Genomic DNA, 26,179 nt, shown 5'->3' with positions numbered 1-26,179 from the left:
TGGAGTTAACAGATTAGTGACCTTAATTCCATCTGCAGCCTTAATCCATCTTTGGCACGTGACCTGGCACACAGGTTCCAGGGGTTAGGACATGGACTTTTTTTTTTCCAGTAAGGTGGTGGTGGTTATTCTACCTAAAACAAGGGAAAAACTCAAGGGCTAAAATCTGCCTAGAACTATAGTCTCATCATTTCATGCTGCTATAACAAAGCACAGGTGGCAGAAAGCACAGGATGCAGATGGGTTATAGATGACAGAGATGGATTTCCCACAGTTGTGGAGGCTGGAAGTCCAAGGTTGTGATGCCAGTCTGGTCGGGTTCTGGTGAGAATTTAGCTGGCTTATTTCTTGTTGTGTTCTCATATATGGCAAGGACATGGAGAGGAAGCCACCTGTCCTGTGACTCTTACAAGGCCACTCATCCTGTTCATGAAGGCTCCACCTCATGGCCTCATCTAATCCTAGCTTCCTCCCAAAGGCCTCACCTTCTAATACTGACACCTTGGGGGGCAGGGCTTCAACAAATGAATTTTGGGCAGACACAAACATTCAGTCCTTAGCAAAGACTGAATCACCCTTCTATAGGTAAGAAACAGTAGAGTCCTTGGTTTGAAGAAGTGATTAAGGAGCAGTTCTGAGAAACATGGAATTTTTGTAAAGATTTAAGTTTCCTCACTTTACAGTCTGCCTTCAGAAATAATTACCCCTTACATAATCTCTGAACTAGCTGGGCATTCAGGAAATTAGTATCTTTAGACTACTAAAACCAAGCTTAAAACTCCACAAACCATGTTGTCTAGGCCAGAGTTTGGTATGGTGCATAGATTCCAAGCCTAGGAATCAGAAATCAATGTCATCTTAACTCAGATATTAACTTGTGTAATTTTTGGCAAACCGGGTAACATTCCTGGGCTTGGTTTCCTCATCTCTGAAATGAGGGAGATGATCTCCAAAATATCTTTTAGCTCTAAAATGTTGTGAGAGTAACAGCAAACATTCATTGAGTTACTCTCTCTCTCTCCAAGCAATTGATTCACATTACCTCGTTGATCTTCACAAGCCTGTGAGTTGTATCTTTATTTTTCAGGTGAGAATAAACAGGGACTTAGGTTAAATAAGTCACCAAGAACACACAGATAAATACTAGGGGAGTCCGAATTCAAACTGAGCAGCTTTACTCTAGAGTCTGAGCTCTTGTCCATGGCCAAACTGTCTGTGGGGGTCAATAACTAATGGTAAGGAGCAATAATTTCTGAATCTAACTTGTCTTGATGAGAGGATTTCCTCTGCAAAAGAATGGTGAGGAGAGCCACAGGGAGCACGTCAGAATCAGACCAAGGGAGACTCCTTTCCTTTCCCACCTCTCTGCTTATAAACGTGCCCAGCTTGCACTTTTGCGATCCTGGAGTTCTTTTTATAATCAGGGGCATAAAGAAGAGTTATGTTCTCCCTAAAATATTTACTTGGCATCTCCATTCTAACCATATCAGTATTTTTAACTTTGGATCTGAACGTGAACATGTATGACAAAACTGTGCCAAATAGAATTGTCCAAGTCAGACAGAGAACCATCTTCTCTTCCTGTGAGGCTAAAACATTTTGTGTAACCTTGTCTCTAATGCATATAATAAAAGTCACTGGGATATAGGGCTGCTATTCAGAATTTTACTTTATAGACAATTTGGAGGAGGGCATCTTTCTAGTATATCTAGATATGCATGGAGTAACTGAAGAAACTGAAGTTGCTTGTATATATTTTCTTTGCATGTTAAAGTTAATATTTATAGTAGTTAAAACTATTAGCAAGAAAACCTGAATTATTCCTCTGTCAGTATAATTACAAGAGTAAGATACTACATTGTAAACATTTACTCTTCTTCCTATAGACATTTAATGTAGGGAAAGACATCCAAAGAGGTCCAGGAAATTCTTGCCTAGTAGTTTACTTGTAGCCTCCTTGTTTTTAAAATACTGAAATGCTCATCTATACTAATGACTTGATATTTAAGGAAAATAAAAAATTTCCAGCTTGGTGTTTTATTATCTTGTCAGTCTTTTAAGTGACTTTATTGATGATCTTATCCTTTGAGAAGCACCAAAACGGTAAACCCTGTATTTTACAAAGGAAAATAACCAGTAAAGACAAATGACTTAATGGTTTTTCCAAAAGGAAAACTTGGGCTGTGCCTCAAGAATTATATTCCTACTTTTCCAATTACAGATAGCAACATTAATATTCCCTCTTTAAGTGTGCCAATATGAGTCACATCTTGCAAAAAGGCATGAGATATATAAATTCTCTACCTCCACTAAACATTAAAGCCATACATAATCTTTGAAATAAATCAGATCAAAATCTTTCTTTTTCCGCAAGGAAATTGAGAACCAGAAATATTAAGTGACTTAACCAATGCTATTAGCTAATTTGCTTCCACCTCACTTGTGCAGGGGAGACCCTAAAATGTAGGTAAGAGATCAGATGTAGTTTACCGGCCAACCTCCTCTCCTGTGTCATCCCTATTTACTACCTTACTATCATTTCTGTCCACAAAAATTAGTTTTTCTGAGAGGCATCACTTTGGGGGAATTTTCAAGGATTGTTTCTGTAAAATATTGTTCAAAAAGAGGTGGGTTAAACTCCTCAAGAGAAGGAAAAAGTTTGCCTTTTGTTTGCTAGCTCCTTTGTTCCTCAGGCTGATTTGCCTCTTTAGGACTGAGGTCATTGTAGCTCTGTATGTTCTCCTTACACTATGTCTAGGCAAATTCTACTTTCAACTGGTTCAGGAATATACAAAGTAGAGAACATAGAATTCTTTAAAATAAGTTCTGGGCCTAATTTTTTAAATAATGAAATCATTGAAGAATTGTCCATTAAAAAAAAATTAGTGTACATATTTTCATCTTTCCACCCTGTCCTTATCCTTTATAGAGAAAGACCAGCAAGGTAATGGACTTGTTTAGGAAATAGTTTTGGTCAGAGAAGTGAAAAAATGTGAGGCAGTTGTTTAATTTACAAGAACTGATTACATTTATATTTCCTAATTTCTCATTTGTCATCTCTTTTTAAGAGTCCTGCCTGTAGACACATAACATTTTTGAGTGAATGCTTTGAATATTAAATCTCTTTGGTGTTTAGTCTGTTAAATGAAGTTCTTAGGCTAAAGGAAAAAAATTGCAATATCTGCAGAAAATACAGAGCAGAATCATCTTTGCTCTCCAACATCCTAAAATTCAAGAATTTAAGAGGCATTGTTTTGCCATTCAGATAGGAAATTACAACAGAGCACCCCACTCTCTATCAAGCACCAGCCAGGTAGAATATAGAATCTACAGTAAGCACACTTTCAAAGCGTCCTTAACTCAAGGTGGTTACAGGAAGAAGTGAGCCAGGGTGTCCCAGCAGTACCTATCCACCTTACAGTTTTCAGGGGACAGAGAAATTATCCCTTTTTGAGAACTTATCTATTAATTTGAATTTTAAAACCTGAAAATTGGTAATCTTATAAAATTGCCACAAAATCTGCAACTTAAAATGTCTGTAATCTTAAAATGCCTACAAAATTCGGTGAGAGCCATCTTCTGTTTTATAGAGAGCTAGATTCTTAACTTTCCTTATTTGGACAGGAGTGTTATTTCCAGAGAATGAATCATTGAATTTCAAAGGATTTTAGGCTATCTGCCTGACTCAATAACTATAGTTTCACTGGGCCTATCTTCAAACTGCATCAGATCTTGAGGCAGTGAAGCACGAAGCATAAATAGAGTTCTTTCCTTACACTCAGGTAGAAAGAAGGAGATAAATAGGAAAATTCAGGAACTACAGAACCCATAGAAAAACACAAAGAATCTTTATCTGTTTTTATTTGCATTTATAGAACTCATCCCTTTTTAGCACTCAAAGGTATAATGTTTAATACCATTGTAATAAAGTCCAAGTGCATTCCATAGCCAAAAGAAATTCAGATAATTAGCAACAACAGAAACTTCTAATCTAACACAACACATTGAACACCTGAAATTTAGCACTAATCTTTTCTGAATAATGGTAAAATGATAGTAAAGATTAACAGGGATATAATCCTCTTCCAACATATATCTACAAGGAATGGAAAACAGACTTAACAATGGAAGAGAGCAAGATGGAAAGTTTATACGTGAGTGGTATTTAACTTAGTACAGAGGAGAAAGCTAAAATCTCAGGTCCTACAGAAGACAGTACAGATGAGAAACAAGCATATTCTCTCTAGATCTCAATATCAGCCTGTTCACACACACACACACACACATACACTCAGAAACAATTAGAAGATTAATCCAACATATAACCAAGAGGGATTCCAGAAAAAGTGCAAGTAGAAACCACCCAGGTGTTTTAAGCAGGAAAAGATTTACAATGAATGATATGCTTACAGAATAGTGAAAGGTGAAAAAGAGCAGATTCTAAATTGGATATTTTTAAATGATGCTCCTAAATTATAAAACTGGCCAGTTAGGCAAGCACCTCCCTCAGAGGTCACAACTGGAGCTATAATGGTCAAGTCTACAGCCATGACCACAGCCATACCAGCCTTTGCACATTAGGAAGCTGAAAAGTGGATGCCTAAATATGCATTCCCATGATTAGGAAGTTAGGTGAAAAAGTCACTACTACTGGGCCTTTTTCTTGACCCTCAGGAGGCCAAAAACTGGAGCTTTCTTCTACAAAATTCTGATCTTGATAGCCAGTGTTAATAGTTGCCAAAGGAAAATGGAATCTACATCACTTCTGCCATTCAAATCTTGGGCATGTAAATCTACTTGTAGGAATCTAATAATCACTCAAACACTTAGTTGCAAGGAACTTTGGGAAAAGTAGTTTCTAGCTGGGTAGCCATGTGCTAATCTAAAACTCTGTTACTAAGAGTAGATTTTGGAGGACAAGTAACTTAGAAGGATATAAGAGATTTGTTTTCTTAGAGATATTAAATGAAAATGGCTCTACATTTAGACAGGTGAATGTAGAGGGATTAAGTAAAAGTGTACATACTGAACAATGAGATTCCTAGCTCATTTCTTCCATTCAACTTTCAGAATCCTGGAAGCTAGGTGCAATGCCACTGGCATGACTGGGACACTGTTACTTAGACAAATTGGCCCAAGGGCAAAACACCATATGTACTGATATTTCAGAGCCCTATGAAATGGACTTACAATTCCATAACATCTTGCCATACATAAAGTTTCCTATCAGATTTTAATGCCTCATAGTTAAATAGAAAGAGACTTCCAAGGATGTTAGTCATTTGTTGAATGCCTTTAACATGAAAGAGAAAGACCAAAATAAAGAAAACAGCAACAGCCCCCCAAAAAAAAACCCACAGCCCAACAACAGCAATGAACACTCAGAGGAAACAAAGACAATACAGAGAAAAAAGAAAACTCAATAAAAGTATGATTAATATTGTCATTGATAGATAATAAGTAACAACACAGCACAGTTTAAAAAGGAACAATCAATTGTAAAACAAGAATGAGCTCTTGGAAATTAAAATGTGATAGCTGAAGCTTTAAAACTCTATGTAAGATATCCGAGAAGCAGTTAACATCCAAAATATATAAGGAACACACATACACCTCAAAACCCAAAAAGCAAATAACCCAATTAAAAAATGGGCAGAGGATATAAACACACACTTCTCTCAAAGAAGAAATTCAGATGGCTAACAGGTACATGAAAAGATGCTCCACATCACTAATCATCAGGGAAATGTAAATTAAAACCACAATGAGATATCACCTCACACCAGTTAGGATTGTCAACATCAAAAAGACTAGGAACAACAAATGCTGGAAAGGATGTGGAGAAAGGGGAACCCTCCTACACTGCTGGTGGGAATACATATTGATTCAGCCATTGTGAAAAGCAGTATGGAGGTTCCTCAAAAAACTAAAAATAGAAATACCATTTGATCCAGGAATTCCACTCCTAGGGATTTACCTGAAGAAAACAAGACCCCTTATTCAAAAAAGACATATGCACCCCCATTTTTATCACAGCACTACTTACAATAGCCAAGATATGGAAGCAACCTAAGTGTCTACCAGTAGATGAATGGATAAAGTAGAGGTGGTACAAATAGACAATGGAATATTATTCAGCCATAAGAAGAAAACAAATCCTACCATTTGCAACAACATGGGTAGAGCTAGAGGGTATTATTATGCTCAGTGAAGTAAGCCAGGTGGAGAAAGACAAGTACAAAATGTTTTCACTCATTTGTGAAGTATAACAGCAGCAAAACTGAAGGAACAAAACATCAGCAGACTAACAAGACTCCAAAAAAGGGACTAGTGGCTACCAAGGGGAAGAGGGTGGAGAGCGTGGGTGGGAGGGAGGGAGAAGGGATAAGGGGCAGTATGATTAGCACACATAATGTAGTGAGGTCACGGGGAAGGCAGTATGGCACAGAGAAGACAAGTAGTGACTCTATAGCATCTTACTATGCTGATGGAAGAAACTACAATGGGGTATGTGGGGGGAACCTGATAATATGGGTGAATGTAGTAACCACAATATTTTTTATGTGAAACCTTCATAAGATTGTATATCAATGATACCTTAATAAGAAAAGAAAGACAAAGAAAAAAATCTGTGTGTAAGAATTAGAAGATAATACTGAAGGCAATCTTGCAGAAGTAGAATAGAGAAATGAGCGTGTAAATCAAAGAAAAAGAAAAACAAACTGGAGGATCAGTTTACCAAATCCAGTATCTGACTAAGCAGAAATCCAGAAAAAAAATAGCTATACAGAAAAAGCACAAGAAATTATCAAAGAAATAACAAAAAATTTTCCCAGAACTGAAAAATATAACTTGGCTCTATCAAAAAGTTCCATGTATGGTCATTTTAATGAATAAAAAGATTCATTGGGGCACAGTTGTGTAAATCATTATTTTTTATAGTATCAGAGATAGAAAGATGTTGGTGAGAAAGAGACTGAGTCATGGACTAGGAGGACGTTCATATCCTTTGGAATAGGAATCAGAATGACATCTGATTTCTTAGCATCAAAATACTAAGGGGAAAATAATTTCCAAACAAGAATTTAATGTCTAATCAAACCAGACAAACTGAGGAGAGTGAACTAAAGACATTTCAGACATTCAAAGCCTTTAAAATGTAATTAATTACCCACATATCCCTTCTACCCTTGAGCTCTAGATGTATCATGTATTATTGCCTTGCCTTGGTCTTAAAGCACCCTTTGGTGGTAGTGTGTTGATTAGTAGTCGAGTCTTTGATTACACTGGTAGATAGCATCTGAGTTTTCGCTCTCTTACAGCTCTGCATATTGCACAGACCTTTCTAGTTCTTGAAACAAAAGATTTCCAATCCTGCATGATGATTTCAAATGTGCAGGTGTTAGAGGACTGCATATACTAGTTGGTCATTATTACAAGCTAGAACTAGGTCCACTAATTTTAACAAGGTTATCCCTGTCTATGGAGTTGTCCATGGCATTAACTCAGCTAAAATAAAACAAAAAAATAACTAGTTTATGGAAAGCCATTTTCAGCAAAAATAAAAATTCCTTCTTCTTTCCCTCTGTCTTCTCCTGCTCACTGTTATGGTTGGAAGTAGGAGTGCATTGGCTCAGCACCTTGCTCATAGGAGATATTTAATAACTAATTGTTGACTGGCTGACTGCTGAACTCACTGACAGGAAGACTGCAGGAAGGTGAAGCATGGCTCAAGAATTGCATGATCTGTTGTCTTTCCTAATTCTAAAGTCTTAGAGCAGTGTCGAAAATGTACATAGTAACAGAACATAAAGGCCTCCTCCCTAATTGGCAATCAAATCAAAGTATATAATTGGAGAAAAGTGTATAGAGTAATTAAAGACCAAATTCTGACCTCAGCCTTACAGATCATCACGCTGTACTTTCATATATGCCAACTGAAGTGTGATCTGAAAAATATGTTAACATGTAAATTATGTTTAGGTCCTTTGTACCTCAGTGTGAAGATGGTTCAGGCCCATTTCCAAGGCAGAACAGGGGACAGAGCACAAAGCCTGGTGAAAACTGGGAGATGGGCGTGCAAACGAGAGCTGAGCTTCATTTCCTCAGCAGGGAGGTTGCAGCGCCATGGGCCTCCATGGTTCCATGCTTCCCTCAGATGCTTGGGGCCATCCAACGATCCAGAGCAGCAGTGAATTTTTATCTTGAAAATCAATTTGTAGGAAAAAAAATCCATTAGGAAGCGTGACAAGCAGCTAAATTATGATGTGTGTGGCTTCCAAATACTTATTAAACATGTCGCTGAAATTCCCAGGTAGTATATCAACCAGCTGGGGATTACAGCTGGGCATTAGTAAAGATTTACATGGAACCTAAGCTTCTCTATGAGTCCCGAGTTGCTGAAGAAATGGATTGTCAGGCAGAGTGTTAGAACCAGCCCAAGGACTTGGACTTAATAAAGCATTTCAGATGGGATCAGAAGTTCTGGGGTGATCAGTGTATAAATTCCTAATCCCTGTATACACATTTGATAATTTATTCAGCACATGATTCATCACCAGGCATGCTGTGCAAAATGCTTACTCTAACCTGCTGCACAGCCCCACTAGTAACTCACTGAGTTCATCCTAATGGAAACCCTCTGAATGTTGCACTTCATTGTTCACATATACGAAGGATGCTAAATCTTGGGTATCACAGGCGATTGGACCAGTTTATCCTTATGTGCTCTCATTTTTATTATTGAAATTTAAAGTAGTATTTTGTTTATTGATACCAAAATATTTACTTAGGAAAGAATAAAACCCCATAAAAACTGTTATCTCTGTGATTTTTAGCACAGTACATTTGAGATGTATTTAAAATGTCAAGGGATCATTTCATTGCGAAGAGTTCCCTCCCAGCCAAAGTGCAGTGAATCATTTAAAATTCCTGACATTCAAAGCTGCTAGTGTACCTTTCTTTCAGTCATTTACAAGTACTTTAATAGATGTAACACCAATTTTATTTTTCAATGTCATAAAATTTCAGTTATAGCAAAATATAAAGACCATAGTGAGGAAAAGAAACTGTAAAAAAGCCGAAGTAGAGGGTTTAGTATAGAAAAAGAGGAATGCAATTTACTTGGAGTACTATTTGTTGATTATGGGCCTTTAAGGAAACTTCTGGAAAGACTGAATTTATGGCTCTATTTTATAGTCAGGGGAAGTAAACTTTATTGTTCTGGTTCTTTACTTTTGTTCTAAGTTCCACAGTTGTCATTTCTCCCTTTACCCTGCAGAATTTCTTCCTTTGGTTTATATTATGTTGTACATTATATTGCCTTGTATTGCTAATTTGTTTCTGTTAGCATTTCTTGCCATCTTAATTTTCTATTAACTTATTCTTTGCATCCCCACTTACTCTCCTTCACTTTCAGGACAATTCTACCATGTTGAAAACATTCAAAAAATGTCTGTTGATTGATTGACATCATTGTTTTATACCCACATGTGGCACACTGATGACTGTTCCGTTTGAACTGAGCAAAATTATTGTGGATTCAATGCTAAATTAAACTATTGTTTAGGGAATTTTACATTTTATTTCTGAAGTGACTGATTATATATCATAGTTAAAGAAAACCAACATCTCTACAAACAAAAAGCAAAAAATACTGATGCCTTCCATTCTGATTATCTTTAGTGCCATGTCTGCATCTCAGTTGAGCTGCTTTGTGATGGAAAGCTCTCTCAGCGTAGTCTTACTGTTATTGAAGGGTTAAGCTTGACTACTAGTTAACAGATCTGAATTCTAGTTCCAGTGCCACAACCACCTTACTGCTTTCATAAGCAAATTGCTCATATTCTGGGCTTGTTTTCACCTTGTTTTTCAGAGAATAACATGTTTAGATTTTGTATAGGGTTATGTTATGTGGATGAAATGACATCTTTGAGATAATTTTAACTATGAGAATGAACCTCATTTCCTTACATCCCAAGTTAATATAATCACTATATGATATTTTTAGGGAGTGGTCAATTAGAACTTTTAAAAAAATCCTTTACTAAACAAAATACTGCAACTCTCACTCAAAAATGTAAATAGAGATCGCTCCTCTAGAAAGAATTCTTAGTACTACCAACTGTTATTTTCCGATATCAAATATTTTCAGTAAGAATGTTTGAGAAGAAATTAATTTTTCCTTCTCCTTAGTATAAAGATAATTATCAATGTCTGTTCAATGGTCTTACATTTTCACACATCCCTTGTTCTTCTGCTCAGGGCCTTTTTTTAACTTTGCCCTCTCTCTACGAATGTTTCTTCTCCCCAGCGTATTTCTCACACTGCACTACTTGGGATCTGCTGTTGACCTTTCCCGGCCTAGGAAGATGCGTCGTTTTTAGGACAGAGATGACGGGCTTGGCTCCACTGTGCTTTCCAAATGAAGTCTAAACTTTTAGTTTAGGATTTCAAAACTTTGTCTTAACCTACTGCTTAACACTCACGCTCATCTCCTTGTAATGCTATCAAATGGTTGGAAACATCTAGATTCTGAAATTTTTCTTATTCCTAAATCTATGATTACATTTACTTATTAAATTCTGACCATATTTAAGTGTCCTCTCATCCCCAGGGCCTCTCTGGTCCTCTGAGTGCGAACATTATTTCTCCCCTTCTGGACTTCAGCACCTTTTTGTATCTACCTTTTTTTTATGGGGATAGCCTGTTCTGTTTTGTATTACTGTTTCTTTCTCTGTTGACAAAACTTTGAGCTTCTACAGCTGTGTTCCACTTATTATTATATTCAGAAGAGTGTCTAGAAGACTTTCTTGGGCACTAAGAAGCAGCCCAAAAGAGTTGTTGAATTAAATTGAATTGCTGGGCCACATTTTTAGGTTTAGATATCAAACTGAATCTTCCATGGAACTGGACAACAGTGGGTCTCCAGTGTGAGTGTACTGGCGAAGAATCTTTAAGTATGATTGGAGGGGAAGACTCAAGCTGTTTAACCAGTAAATGCTGCTGAGTTCAGAAAATATGTATGACCACATACCACAGACACTTGGAGTCATGAATGTTGTTCTACAGAGCTAATAACTGATTTACGTGTTTGATATACAGGATATACATTAAAGATTACTGGGAGTCTACAAAACATAAAAGGAACACTCCAGAATTTAAGAAGTTTTTAAAAAAAAGGGGTAAATCCTGCATGTTTGAATAAAAATTATATTATGCAGTTTCCTTAGCCTTTTGTTTAGAAAAAAAAATCAAACTTGAACAAACATTTTCAAGTACTACCAGGAAAATCTTTATTATTATTATAATTTTATAGGATGAAGGTGTCCTTCCTGAGAAATAACATTCCCTAGTATTTGGAACCCTAAGAAGGCCACATCTGTAAAAAGAAGCAGGGGCATTAACATGATCCCAATCATTAATAGGCTTCCTGAGCCTTTAAAGTTTCCGTCCATTTATTCTCATTTCCCCAGCCTCTTTGATTCACAGTATCTGTCTTTTCTTCTTAGATTATTGAAATGGGAAGAAGGTTTCACATTCATTCCTCGGTCCCGTGAAGAGCTTCCAGACAACTTTCCAAAGGAAATCCCCGGGATCTGCTATTTCCTGGAGGTAAGGACTGGTCCTAAGCAGCCAAAGCCTTCTCTTTCTTCATCAAGAATAAAGAAGGTTTCCTACCACATTGGCACCATGTTCCTCCGGGAGACGAGCCTCTAAGACCTGCTGCAGATCAAAGACTCCTCCAAAAAGCACAAGCCCAGAACACGGATCACGACAGGAGAGTGGAAAGAGATTGCTTCTCTTTCACTGCTTTATTGAGAACAAGCAGCAGAATTTCTGTTATGTCAGGCAATAATCCTAGGAAAAGGTGGGTGGTGGCTGTCAATAAAAAACATGGAGGGCAGGGGGGAAGTAAGATGTGTCTATCCATATGAGTGTTTTTGGTCATATATATATATATTTTAATGACAAGTATGGGCCCCCTTTCAAAACTAACCAACAAATAGACTCTGTGTTTTCTTGTTTGTCACACATACAGGTATCTTTCCCTATATATTTGTATCACTTTTGAGAGCCTGTTTTGATTATATATTCCTACATTTAGTGAGTTGGTACATGAGGAATATTTTCTAATTTTGTTTTTCTGAACAGACATTTCATACATATATCATGGCAGTGTGGTAAACTTCCAAGCAGGAAGAACTGTAACTCAGCAAAATATTTTAGGGATAATACCTATTTTTATACATATCTCTTCTTCTTAGATAATTACATTTCACACAACATTATTAGATTTTCAGAATCTGCTACTGTATAGTTGGTATGTTATGTAACTCTATCCTATTAATTGAAAACAGTTTCACTTACTTAGAGAGATTAGTGCTTGGACTGAGAATACATATAACCAAGGATTTCAGATGCTGAGAAAACATTGTATGTCTTCTTAGTAAATATATCTTTTAGATTTAACTAATGTAGCATAGAATCCAGAGGAAATGGAATTTCCTAATAGCAGATATATCTGTAACCAAGATTAAGGAAAGGTCTTTTTGCCATCTTGTAACAAATATCAGTTAAAACAAATGCTTTACTACATTGGACCCTTTCAATTTAGCACTTATAAATAGAGGTAGTTTTTGCAATTTACTAAACTGCACTCTAAGAAACAGCATCATACTAAATGAGTTGTTAGTACCCTGTCCTCCCCCTCCAATCCCCAATGGATTGCCTCCTAAATGCTATTACCACTTTTCGGAGCAAATTTCTAGATACAGGTGTTAGTGAGGAAAAGGCGTAGGACATTTTGCCAAGCATGTTGTTTCTTCTTGCATAATAAGAATCAAGGAGAAAGAAATTGTATTTTATGGCTTTGAGATTTTTAAAAATGTTCTTCTGCAGTTTGATTGACGTAGCTTGTAAATTCAGTGAATCACCCTCATGTACACTGAAGAAGGTCTAACTTTCAGACCTAGTAACCAGACAGGCTTCCAATGCATGTTCTACTAAAATGAAGACCTGTTTCCATTGCTTAACACTGCATGAAAAATGCTATTACAGACTCACCGTGAAATTAGGAGCACAGTGTGTCCAGAGTTTTTCTATTTTGGATCAGATATAAAACCTAAGTTTCTGTTGAGATTAATGAGCTGGCAGCATTTATTTCCTTGAAACCTTGAGGTGGCCATCTTCTTACTCCAGTAGGTATACTCATTGGTAGCTTATGTCTACTGAATGCAATATATATTTTTTTCTGGTCAGGGATTTTGGCTGCATTGTGATTTGGTTATGACATAACTCTGCTAAGGAGCACATTAGCTACCATCCAGTGTAGTCTGTGAGGCTCAGTTAGTGTTTTTAAGTTCATGAAAAAGCTAGAAAAAATTTTGTTTTAATAGATATCCAAAGTATTTGTTATAATGGTTATAATTTTTATAATTGCTGAACTCCATTCTTTCCCTGGGACTTATGAGGACACTTGTGCAACGCTCTTTATGTGGAGACAGGACCTGGACCCTGAGATCTTGGAATCCTTGCCTAACCCTTTCTTCCTTGCATCTAGGTCTCTGTTTTTTAACCACATGGGGGCAAGAAGGCCAGGGTGTTTATGGGAGACTGTGTAGACTGAGGATAGGGTGCTCTCATGGAAGTAATTACAAAGGACTGAGAGGTTAACCCACTTCCTCCAGAGAATAGAGGGTAGGTTTATGGTCAGTGTGAACAGAACATGCTGGGAGCACCTCAGTCCTCAGGCCAAGAATAGGAAACACCTTTGCTAGGCTGCTGGGCTCCCTATACATATACATATCAGCTCACTGAAGTCATTTATGCTTCTGCATAGTAACTCAGAGCTTATCATGGTATAGGAAATCAGTAAACATTATGGTTGTAAACAATGTGTTTTGTAACCATAAGGCTAGGAGGGACTTCCAGGAGTCATCCAATCTATTTCTCTGCTTTTTGTAAAAATTGTCTAAGCAACTATTCTAAACATATGGTTATTCTCTCTATACTTAAGAATATCTATGGGAAGCATATTTTTAAAAAATCACTGAAAATCCAGTTTTTATTTGGTAATTGGTAAGAAGCCAGAGACAAGATCTGTATATATATCCAATTTGTCAGAAGAATAACACACTCTTTTTTAGTTTACATGATTTGACTTAGATAAGAAGTGGCCATTTGCATTGCCACACATGTCACAATGAAGAATAAGCCAGAGATCTATATATATTACAGACAGGATGTAAACTACATTTTTTCATTCAATATAATCTAAATGTATCTTTGGAGCTATAAACTGAGGCAATGGTCTAATATGTTATCATTTTGTCAACCTAGTATAGTTGATATAGTTACACTGTTGCTATATGTGTTTGTAAAGGTACTATACAAGCTGCAGTCACAGAATTCAGAAGCTGTGAAAAAGCATTGTGTTTTTATTTGTCCTACAGAATACAGTCCACATACCCTCCACTGGGTATTGTGACTATAACAATGGGTGGTAGTTGGTATTACATTTGACTAATATCTATAGAGTATTCTCATCTACAAACAATTACACATATGAATTTTAGCATGGCAGATTAAAAGGAATTTAAATGGCTGTCCTATTTGAAATCAAATGGTATTAATCTGGGAAAATGGTTTAACCTACTCTAGAAGGGATACTTTCAAATATAATTTGGCACTTATTCTCCTCTGTTTTAGTGTTCTTGCAAGCAACTGATTTATGATTAGCCATCAATACCAAAGCTTCATGCTGGCATCAATATCATTTTGATGGAGAGAATGTCATCATTTGCAAATAAATCAGTTATCTAATAAAGTCAGAAACCCCTAATGTACCTGAAACATACTGCACAGTATGCGATTTGTGAAACTTAATTAATAGGTAGCATTAGCCATAATAAAAAGAATAATACTCAGTGCCTGGAGAACAAGTATAGTTGAGTCTCTTGGCTGTATAGTGTTGTGTGGAGAAGGGAAAGTTGATATAGCTTCTAGGTAACAGGTGACCAAGTGGTCTAAAGTCTTCCTTGATATTAATCTCTTCCCATATAATTTAAATTATTTTGGGTTTCTTTTTTAATACCTGACAATGGGTGAAGCCCAGTGAGCTGGGACCTATTGTGCCTGAGATAGGCACTGATGCCTGGGACTTGAGAGTGCATCCCTGGGTCCAGCACTTCATATGTGACCTGTCATGATCTCATACTTGGTCCTCTTGTCCAGTGACAATAAACAGTATCACGAACATAGTGTTTTATTGTGATAGTGCAAAAGTGGGTGCCTCTCCAGGTAAAATGAAATAGGAAACAAATAAAATCTCATTCATTAGTGCATCAAGTTTTTAATTTTGAAAATTCCTCCAAAGAGTTTCAGCAATAGCAAAATTAAATTGATAAGTACAAAAGGCAAACCACAAAGAATTTGGAAAACCACCAGACTCTTTGTTTTGTACAAAATCATATTGCCAACAATTGAAGTAGTGTGTTTGGGGGTGAGAAATAACAAGAGGGAGAGAAAGTTTATAACCATCAAGGAATATATTTCTGGAAGGCTCTTCGAATTCCTAACTTGCTGAAGATAGGTGTTGTGGGTCATCTGGGCATAAAGTAAAAGTTCTACCCATAAGTTTCTGTCTTAAATCATGCATTTTGAACCCGACTTAGCCCAGGCTCAGATGCTCTCTTACTCCATGCCATCACTGGAAATCACTGCACCCCCTCAAGCCTGGCCCCATCAAACCCCATCCTGTCTGTGCCTCTGAACCTAACATGGTCATGGAGAGAGTGCTGATGCCTGTTCCAGGCAGATGGGAGACCAGCACAACTCAGGCCCAAGTAACAGCGCACTTTCAGAGTGAACTAATGATTCTCAGTTGTGCCTGGGACATAACTTACATCTGCAGGTTCTCCTTCTGCTCTTTCTTCAAAATACAGTCCTACTCCAAGCTCTTGATGTAATGTTACTAAATGTTCCTTTGGAATGAATTATACAGGATGTAGGCTTTGGGTGATACCAGATGCTTTTCAGCCAACAATACCTAGAAACTCAAGTCCAAGAACCAAACTCCATATTGTAGCCTGGGGTTTATAATCTGTTAGATTATAGATCTTCAACTGCAAAAACCATGCCATTTCAGATATAACCTGGTACCATGATACATGAGGAACTGAATGGCTGGAGCTTAACATATGCCGGTATGAATGATGACTCTTTATGGGTAGCTCTTGATAATAATATACTTAATTCACAAGCAGTAACTTAACATACACATAATTTGTGTTAACATTTTATTGCTAAATGGGTAAATTGACCCCAGCTGTGGACTCAATTTCGGGATCCTCATAGTGGTGAATGAAGAACAGACACTGATTATATATGGATTAACATAATTCTTGTCAGAGCACACTGAGATAGTGTGCAAAATTCCTTCCTCACACTTCATTCAAACAATTGAAATCTAAGTAACATTGTCTTGCCACCTTTATGTTTCCCTCCCTCTTTTGTTTCTTTCATTAAAAAAATAGTCATTGATACATATAACAGGAAGAATGACTGCCAATCTCATGTTGTAAAATAGTTTCAGTTATATAGTAAGGAATATTCTGTCTGTGTGTGTGTGTATGTGCGTTGAATGTAGATATTACATGATTAAAGAAGTGACATTTTGGAAGGACTTGGGATGTAGAAAAGTAAGGTTTGTGTCTTTATTTCTAATATGCTGTGACTAGACCACAGCTTCTCTCAGGTGCTTCACTGCCATCCCATCTTTGTTAAGAAATGATCCCATTCAATGATTCAACTCATCAGCTTGTCAGTATCTGGCTGCCTTCATAAGAATTACCTAGGAAGCTTTTATGAATATAAATTACTGGGCTTTTACACTTTAGAGAGTTGGATTCAGTAGGTCTTAAGTAAGGCCTAGGAATCTGTATTTAGAAAATCACTCTAGGTAATGCTAATCTATGCCAGACTCGGGAATCACTGAACAGTATTCAAATAATCTCATTTACTAGGAATAAATGCAAGCTGACTGAGATAGCAATATATTACTTCATTTGTAGTTATTTTGAAAAGCTAAATACTCTGGGCTTCATGGCATTCTTTCTTTCACAAGTTTTAATTTTAGCTTTGATTTCAAATTTATAGTCTGACATTTGAGCATGAGTGTTCAAACTTATTAAAGACTGAAGTCAACACTGATAAGCATGAGGGATGAATATTGCTCACTATAGGGCTATTAGGCATACTAGATACAGTACCATTTTCTTAGTTACTGCCTGAGTCATGCAGGATATCATGATATTTGCTGATCCTCACCACTGAGATATAAACTATGAAATTTTGGACAGAAAAGCAAATGTTGATTGACAGTCTTATTTCTGAATGCTTTGATACAAATGTATACATTTATATTTATATTACAAAAATCACCAACTTAATACTTAGTCTCACTCTGTACTTTTCACCCTGAATTGTACATTCATTTAAAAGTGATTTCCTAGCAATACCTTATGACAACCTTTCAAGCAATAATTTAAGCCATGGTGATGGATGCCATATGAAACTTGTACTTCTGTGTACTTCATAGAACCTTCAGGAAAATAGACACATAATTTATATAAGCAATAATACAGCTAGTGTGAACTTTTAAAAGATATTTACCATTCTACTTCAGCAAAATGAGCAGCAAGTAATGACTCATATAGAAATTATCTGAGCAAATGACATGCTTAAACTGTATCAGAAGTTATTTGTTGGCACACATGCTATAAAGTAATTAATGAATTCACATCAGATTATTGGTCATACAATTCTTTAAATATCTATCCTATGTTTTCTATTCCTCTCGAGAGATCTGTCTGCATGTGTGATTGCCCAGATTTTCAGATCTTTGTAGTGTGTAAGGAGTAGTTAAGAATGAATAAATGAGTAAAAGCTGAGCATAGGGCAGATGAGTTGAGTACGTAGGCTTTGTGAAAACATAGACGGGTCTTGAAACAAGCTAACTGTTGGTTTGATAAGGTCTTAGAAGGTGAAAGATTAAAGATAAAAAGTGCTCATTACTACTGTTTTCCAATGTTTATTAAGTATAATAGTATTTTGGCTTCAGGGTATGATTGGTTATAAGTCATCTAGTATAATTAATAACATCGGAAAATGATTATGCAGTCATTGAAAATAACCTGCCCTTCTCAGCCATTTTGATGATAACACTAAAAATTGCAGATTTCAAAATGAATAATTCACATTTTTAGTCTTACTACTTAAAATACAATTTTAACTAAATGTGGCATAGCCAATAATAATCAATCCTTTAAAAGTTAAATTACTCCTCCATAATTTAGAATAATATATTAAGATTACATCTAAAAGCAACTGGTAACCTTATGTTACAATGAGGAAATTCTAAGCATCAGATTATTATTTAGCAATGTCATACAAGTTTAGGATCCATTTCTAAACCTCTAAATAAGATTACAGCTCCTCTTATTACCTACCTGGATAAACTCTCTTCTAATCACAAATCTGAACATACCTGGAATGGTGGGTGGGCTTGCTAGTATTTTGCCTTCCTATTACCCATAGCAAAATTTAAATTAGCACCTACTTACACATTTAGAGAATTCCACTATAAAAATCAAATAGGATTATTAGTTCACTGAAAAAGTTTTCAACAATTATCTTCTTGTATATCATTGGACACTTAGCCCTTAATAAGTATGTTTGACTGTAGTAAATAATGAAAAATATTTAATTTAAGTGCATTAAATTACAGTGAATTTATCTTCTGTTAATTCATCTAATTGCTGATCAGATAATTCTTAATATTAGACTTAACTACTGTTACTTATTATTTGAAAGCAGAAGAGGCAAGAAAAACTAAATGGCAAACCTAAGTAATAGCTTGTTCTTGATTCTTTTGATAAATATTTTAAAAATAAAGGAATCAGTTTATATTCAGTCATCCTCTGTGGCCTTTTCACTATTTGATGATAAGGAAAAGATTCTGCTAAATATATTTTTGTCATGGTCTATTGAATTTAATTAAATACAAGTAGGATAGTAAAGTATTAATTGGGGTAATTGCAGAAATGTGCAAAATTGCTTCTTCGTACCATCTCACTTTTTAAAGACAATTGCTCCTATTTTGCTATACCTGGTAGTTATACATCAGATTCAAGGCACAGAGACAGATAGAAGGGTGGGCTGGGCAGGAGCTTTAGATGAGATTGTGCAAAGACATTTGATGTTTTTCTTCATGAAGGTATACTCATAAAGAAGATGCAGTTTCCATAACATACAGGTGTGGTTTAATGAAAGTCAAACGATTTATTTGACTGATGGTCGTTCTTATTTTTAAAAGAAAAAAGAAAACAATCCTTCACAAGCCATTTTCAGTTTTCTTAGAAGGTAGTGTGAATCTCTCAGCACCTGCACATATCAGTGAATTTGGGATTAGAAACTCAGAGCTATTAATAGAAACTCTGAAGGTGGCAGATAGAAGTAGTCTTGGGTACAATAATGAAGGTAAATGAAAGTGTCAGAACATCTGGACTGAAGGAACAAAGAAGGTCAAATACCAGCTCTACCGTGTGGCACAGAAAAGCTGGCTAAAATTAGCACAAAGAACAGACCCTCAGTGTGCAAGTGATATTACAACAAACAATTTTTCCTTTTATAACATGCCTGCTGAGCTAACATTCATTGAGAAGAATACAATTTGATTCTAAACATGCCTTGTTTTTTGTTCTGACACTATAGAACATGCATCCTTCCCTAGTTGGGAAATTTAGTAAATTGGATCACAAAGAATAAGAAATATTGATTCTGTGTCCTAAAATCTGTAAAATCATTTTTGGGCTTATACTATATTCCTTATTCTTCACATTTTTTTGTGCTTTGGCTGCTACCAAAACAAGTGCTCTACTTTAGGTGAATAGAAGCCTTTGTGACCCCAGGCCTGTGCCACTCATTCAGGGATGCTCCAGAGAGCTAGAGCTGGGGAGAGGCCCCCCACAGTGCTTGATGGTATTCTGTGCCAGAGGTGAAGATGTATTCTCAGTCTTCCAAAATTAAAAGTGGTTAGGTAGTCTTTTATCATTATTCAAATGTGTTTTACTTACAAATAACTGGTTAATTCAAGTTGAGTTTGTTTAGAACAGAAATTTTTCAAGGAGGAAACAAACATGCACAATTTTTAATTAGGGTTATAAGAAAAATAAGGACAAAGATTCGCTGTCTCAAAAGAGTCAACTTAATTATATCCAACAATCAGAATGCCAAGCTTTTTTGAAAATTTTCATATCAAGTTCTTCAGAACTGAGAAATAAAAATAATCTTGTTGGTCGATTCCTTGAGGTTTTATCCTCTGGAGATAACACGTAATTATGAATTATATTTAAATTATTTTTTCTCCATGTTCTCCATTTTTGGCGAAAAGGAAGATGTAGAAGATGTCATAAATAAGACAAACTTATGAATTGTGACATTGAGCCAGCATTAGCAAATCTGTCAACATTCTTTCTTTTTCTTAAAATAATTAACTTTTAAAAATAACATATGGTAAGAGTCAAATTAGTTTTTCACATTAGACTACAGAGAAACCATCTCAAACTCCTCAGAATAAAATCTAAGTCAAAGCTAATTTATGTTCAAACCATTTGTACAACAAATAAATATTTCTACATCACCTTTAATAAGAAACTATGCCCAGTTTCCATACTTAGTAAAGCCTCAATTTCTAGAACAGTTCTACTTTTATTGTCTTCCATGAAGCATTCCTTTATGGTCAATATCACTATCTTTAAAGGCTAACAGGAGAATATGGCTTTCTTCTGAGGCTGGGGTGATCTGGATCAGTGTATTTATATGGAACCACTTAAAAGATTCCCCTCTTTTAAAATTTTTTACCTTTTTTAGTTCAAATCTCTGTCATTAAAGTCAAGCAAAATATTAGAGCAGCCAGATAGTTTGTCAACAACATGAAAGCCCATTCGAAATTTTATTAGTATAAATTACCCTGTTGAAATCCAAGCCTAACATTGACTTGGAGTCTCAGATAAATTGCTTTTGTGTTATTGACTGAAAAGTATTATCAAGAAGAAGAATTTCACTCTTAAGGTAGATATCATTCTAGCCAAGAAGGTCTACATAACTAAAGACGACTATAGAATTGTCAACAGTAATTCAGGGAGATTTTTTAAACAATTCTTTAATATTTACTTTGTTGTGCAAAGATAATTATTAGTTGATGGCAGCCAAAATTATTATTCCTGTCTTTTAAATTTGTTTTGGGGATAAAACAGAGCACTTGTAAAATCCATCTCTTTCTATTGTTATGTATCTCAATGGCCTACAATAAGGGGTACTCATTGTTTTTTTCTTTTGGTCCTTAAAAACACACTCTTTTTTCTGCCTAAAATCATTCTCCTACTAAAATGCAAGTGAATACCTGACTGTAGTAGGTATCCCATTTTATGGGCATACATTAAATACTTTATTATATACAACTGGATTGCAAGAAAGGACACCAATAGGGAAGATGAAAAGACACAGAAAAATCAAACTTGGCCTACACAATTAAAATTATGTCAATAGCCTGACCCTGTAAACCTAGAAGAAAGCTGAAAAAAATGGTAAAGCTAACTGATTATAAATTTTTAAACATAGAATTCATATTTAATGGAATGTCATAAAATTCAGCACACCAAAACTTTGATAAAACAAACAAGAAACTGAAGAAATACATTAATCAGAATGAATTTAAAGGGACAAAAGGAACTTCTTGCATTATATATGCCCAACAGCATGCAATTCGTTTTCTGTTGGGAAAATTTGGTACCATGTGTCCATTCAACTTTTGCTGTATGATCTAATTAAGCATTAGTATTGTCCTTAGGGTAACAAGAAAGTGCAAGATCCAAATATCAAGTGTGACTATAACTTGAATATCTATAGAGTTTGATATTTTTGAGTAGGACTCCTGGTGGATGTAAAGTGAGTAGTATACACACACACACACACACACACACATATGTATTATGTGTAGTAAACTAATTAGGCCCTTCAAGTTTGTCAACATCCTCAGGTTTTCCCTTTTTCATTCTTTTTATTCTTCCTCTTTCCCTCCCTCCTTCCTGCCTGCCTGCCTTCCTTTCTAGCTCCTATGAAGGATGTGAGAATAGTATTTATTACTTTGAGGATTCCCTTTTTCACTTTCACATGATTAAACACTTTGTGGATTCATGAGGTAAGGGAAAAAGAACACAAACATTTAGACAGAGAGCAGTTGGACAGAAATGACTGAGACAACTGAGACCTTGGCTTCTAAAGGCTTCATGAGTCTGAAAAATACGTATGTTGTTCTTTTTCACTGTATTTAAACACCTTCTCAAGAAGTATCCAGGTCAACCTTTTTTGGGTTATTTTCTATTTTTTTGCCCCTACAAACATCTTCATTTAGAAAAGTCCTCTTATTTTCAAATAGTAAATTTTTACTTGGATACCACACTGCTAAAGATTGAAATAGTAGAGTAGTTTCTTCTATTTGTAAGGAAATTGTTTTCTAAAAACTACTTCCCAAAAAGATGAATACACCAAATGCTACTTGATTTTACTGCCTCTATCTAGAGATAACTGATGCACTGTCTTGCTTCCTATATACCCCTCTGTAACTCAGTTTGATAAAGCATGGTGTTTGGGGTTCTTTTTTGAGGGTTTGAAAACATTTGCCATCAATTTTATAAGTCTACTGTAGTGAAAAAGCAATATACAATGTATTCCATATTTCTTAGCTCTATGTCTTTGAGATTTTAGCATATATGCAAGTAGCTATTTATAACCACAATTTTGACTTATTCACCAGAATTAACAAATTACCATGTTCTAAAGTACAAAAAGACACAGGTTGCATCATTTTATGATATATCAAGGGAACAATCATTTACAAATCCCAATCCAAAGATTTTTTATTTCTCTTTTCATGGAACATTCAATCATTTCTAGCAGAGTACTCAATTCCTAAGGAAAAAGAAGTAAAATACCTTATCTAAAAGAGCAAAAATGATGAACACAGGAGATTATGTCCTTCGTTTAGGTACCCCCAACACTATAATTTAAACAAGTCTTGAACAAGATTTAAGGAATCGTTAACCTCTAAAATGGAAAGGTTTTTTTTCATTTTTTGAAGTTAGTATATTAATATTACATTCAAACTTCTTAATGAGGTGATGCCATGACCAGTTTGTGTTCCTTAACAGAAAATCATATAATACAGCTTTTTTCTCTCTGGAAAGATAAGCTTCAGTAAGTCAAATACCTTTGAATTTTGGTTCTATTTGGACTTCTTTGCTATACACCTCAAGGGTCTACTATTCTAACAGATCAGGTAGTCAAAGGAAGAGGTATTAAAAATTCAGAAAATTAAAAGCTTCTATGCTAATCAGCTTTTATTTATTTTGCACTGACTAACTTATTTTGAAATTGTGAACAAACAGGCAGCTATCATATAAATTGACACCTGTGAAAGTACAAGTTTCTTTCTTCCTGTGATGTTCAGTGTTAAGAAAGCCTTTGTCTTGAAATGATAGACAATCTTAATACTTGTTCAGATGAAGAAATATGACCTTCAGTACTTCAACCACTTTTATCTCTTGAAACATTTTAAATAATGAATGTAAAACCAGAAGAAATCCGGTTAAGAAAAACAGAAGCAATTAAGATGGAATTTGAACATCTGAGATTCATTGTCCCATTTCCTCCATTTCATTGTCTCCTGCTGACTTGATATCTGAAGCCCAGGTTGACAGAATGTACAAGCTACTAATCTTTGTCTCCCTGAAGAATTCTGAGATAAGCAAAAATTGCTTTATGTAGAAACTGATCCACATTATCATGACAGGTTACGATTACTAGCATGTCAGGTTCAGTTCAAATATAAAAAATGGTCCCTGGAGAGAAACACTTTGTGATTTCTTTTTTTGGAATTGGATGAACAGTTTTTTCTTTATTAAAAAAAAAGAAAAACTTCCTGACAGTTTTGCCTTGGAAAAACTCTGAAGTTTTATAACAGCTGCCTGTAACTACATTATAACTCTAGTATCCAAGTGACATTATGCTTTTAAAATGTACCAATTAAGTGCATTCCAGAAATAATACATATCATTCTTCATTTCAAAATTGACCTACCTGAATTCTGACTCTTCAACTGTGAGTAGCCATTTACAAAACCAAAGGGTCTCATTTCCCAAACAGTACTTTAGATAAAACACTTGCCTGCTCATTTCAATGCATAAGGTAAGCAGCCAGTGCATTGCCATCAATAATTCTGGCACTATATGATAATAAATAGGTTTTCCAACTTAATGAAAACACATAATGTGCTAGGCCTTTGTTGTTTCCTCTGCATGGGGTAGGTTTTACATAACCAGATGCCTGAATTATTTTAATGTTTTGACCAATTCATTTGCTGTAATTTCATGGGTCTAAGTTTTGGTTTGGCTTGCAATTGTAAATAATATTGTACATCTGCTGTTTTGCTATCCAGTTTTGCTTTGTGAGTCATTTCTTTTAAAAATCTAGTTATCACAAACTTAAATCACAATGTCATCAAATAATACCAGGTAAATATACTAATATATTTGTAGGGCATGGTTAAATTACTTATATTTTGACATGTCAAGCTATTTTTTTTTAAAGATGAATGCATCTCTTAAACCTGAACCATTAATTTAAAAGTTTCATTTGATGTTTCATATTATATTTTAAAATAGTTTCCTTTATCCAGTAGCACAAGTTTAGAAAATCTTCCTGATTGAAGGTAAAATATGCCTCATTTCACTAGAAATTTAAGAATACTAGTACATGTAAAGTTTGTGAGCACTTATATGATTATAAACAACCACTGTATCTTTGCTTTTCATGTAACACCACTTTTTATTCATTTATGTTTATTTGTAATTATTTGAAGTCATGGACAATGTAAATAGCATGTTTCATTATGAAAAATGTCTTTGTATTTACAGACTGCAGAACAAGGTAAACTTGTATATGAAAAATGATTGATGAAAACCTGGGATTCTTATAGAACAAATTGGAAATGACAGTTGTGTGTTATATTTACATAATTCATTACAAAACTACCTGTTTAATTCATGCATTTATTTACCTTATAAGTCCAAATTGTCACTTATCAAATATTTAAATCAATAAATGATACCAGAAAATATGAATCTTTAAATTCTTTGTAGCATATTTTTCACACATATTTTGATGACAAAGACCAAGAACATAAATGACTAGTAATGAAAGAATGGACAAACAAATAAATAAATGAATATAGTGTTCTCAACACATAATCATTATGGCTGCAGATGATGTTACTGGTACAACTTTTTATTATTTTTATAATATGGATTGTCTCCTAAATTCTCTTATAGAATCAAGCAGCATGGGTCACAATTTCTGTAGTTGTATGCACTCTGAATAGATAACACATGGAGAAGGCATGATGCACCTGTCTATGGGCAGATAAATGCTTCTCTGAAAGGACAGATGGAGGAAAGGGATCACTTTACTGTCATTGTTAAATGTTCATTGAATACCTTTTGAGTGCCTGTCTGTGCCCCGTCCAACAGTTAGGCCAGGTGCGACACATACCTATAAGAAGATAACTTCTATCCCATGATCCTATATTTCAGCAGTGTATATATACAAAATAAAGTCATAGTTGTTCTTTTGTTGGGCCTCTCCTCTTTAACCACGTGGTCTCAACCATACAAACCTATTTCTGTTTCTGGCCATTCTTGAGGGAGTCCACATCCTTTTTGCACAGAGCGCTCTCAGCTTCTGCTCTTGTCTTGAGAACCTGCTGTTCTCAAATCATGCCCCTGAAAACTACTTTCTTAACCATATGAGAAGTGACATTGAGTAGGCAAAAAACATAGAGGAAGTGTGTATATACACACTGGATAATTGCATAATTTCCATCAAAACTCTCATGCAGAGATCAGAAGAAAGAGAAAACACATTCCAGAACACATTGGCTCATGGTACATGGGCAGCTACTACAACACCCTTGCTTTGACTTTATCTGAAGTGAGCATTGGGAAATAGTCCCTCCTTGGGAGTTTTACAGCTTTCATAAGCTCACTCCCTGTTGTACATGGTT

General features: G+C 35.4%; 1 protein-coding gene across 2 annotated transcripts in view; it reads left to right on the top strand.

Annotated features, from left to right (window-relative positions):
* Nucleotides 1-25,241, top strand: part of GUCY1A2 (guanylate cyclase 1 soluble subunit alpha 2) — a 342,191-nt gene extending 316,950 nt beyond the window's left edge. The window contains exon 8 of one of the 2 annotated variants that reach the window (XM_036902731.2): nt 11,511-25,241. In XM_036902731.2, coding sequence (XP_036758626.2) covers nt 11,511-11,718 — 208 coding nt within the window. In that variant the 3' untranslated portion in view covers nt 11,719-25,241. The remainder of the gene's footprint in view (nt 1-11,510) is intronic. The other variant, XM_057490593.1, reaches the window with a different exon arrangement.
* The last annotated feature ends 938 nt before the right edge of the window (nt 25,242-26,179 follow it).

Source organism: Manis pentadactyla, chromosome 13, assembly GCF_030020395.1.
Source record: "Manis pentadactyla isolate mManPen7 chromosome 13, mManPen7.hap1, whole genome shotgun sequence".
In the NCBI taxonomy this organism is placed as follows: Eukaryota; Metazoa; Chordata; class Mammalia; order Pholidota; family Manidae; genus Manis; species Manis pentadactyla.
Note: the sequence above shows the minus strand (reverse complement) of the source record. Positions and strands in the feature narration are given on the sequence as shown.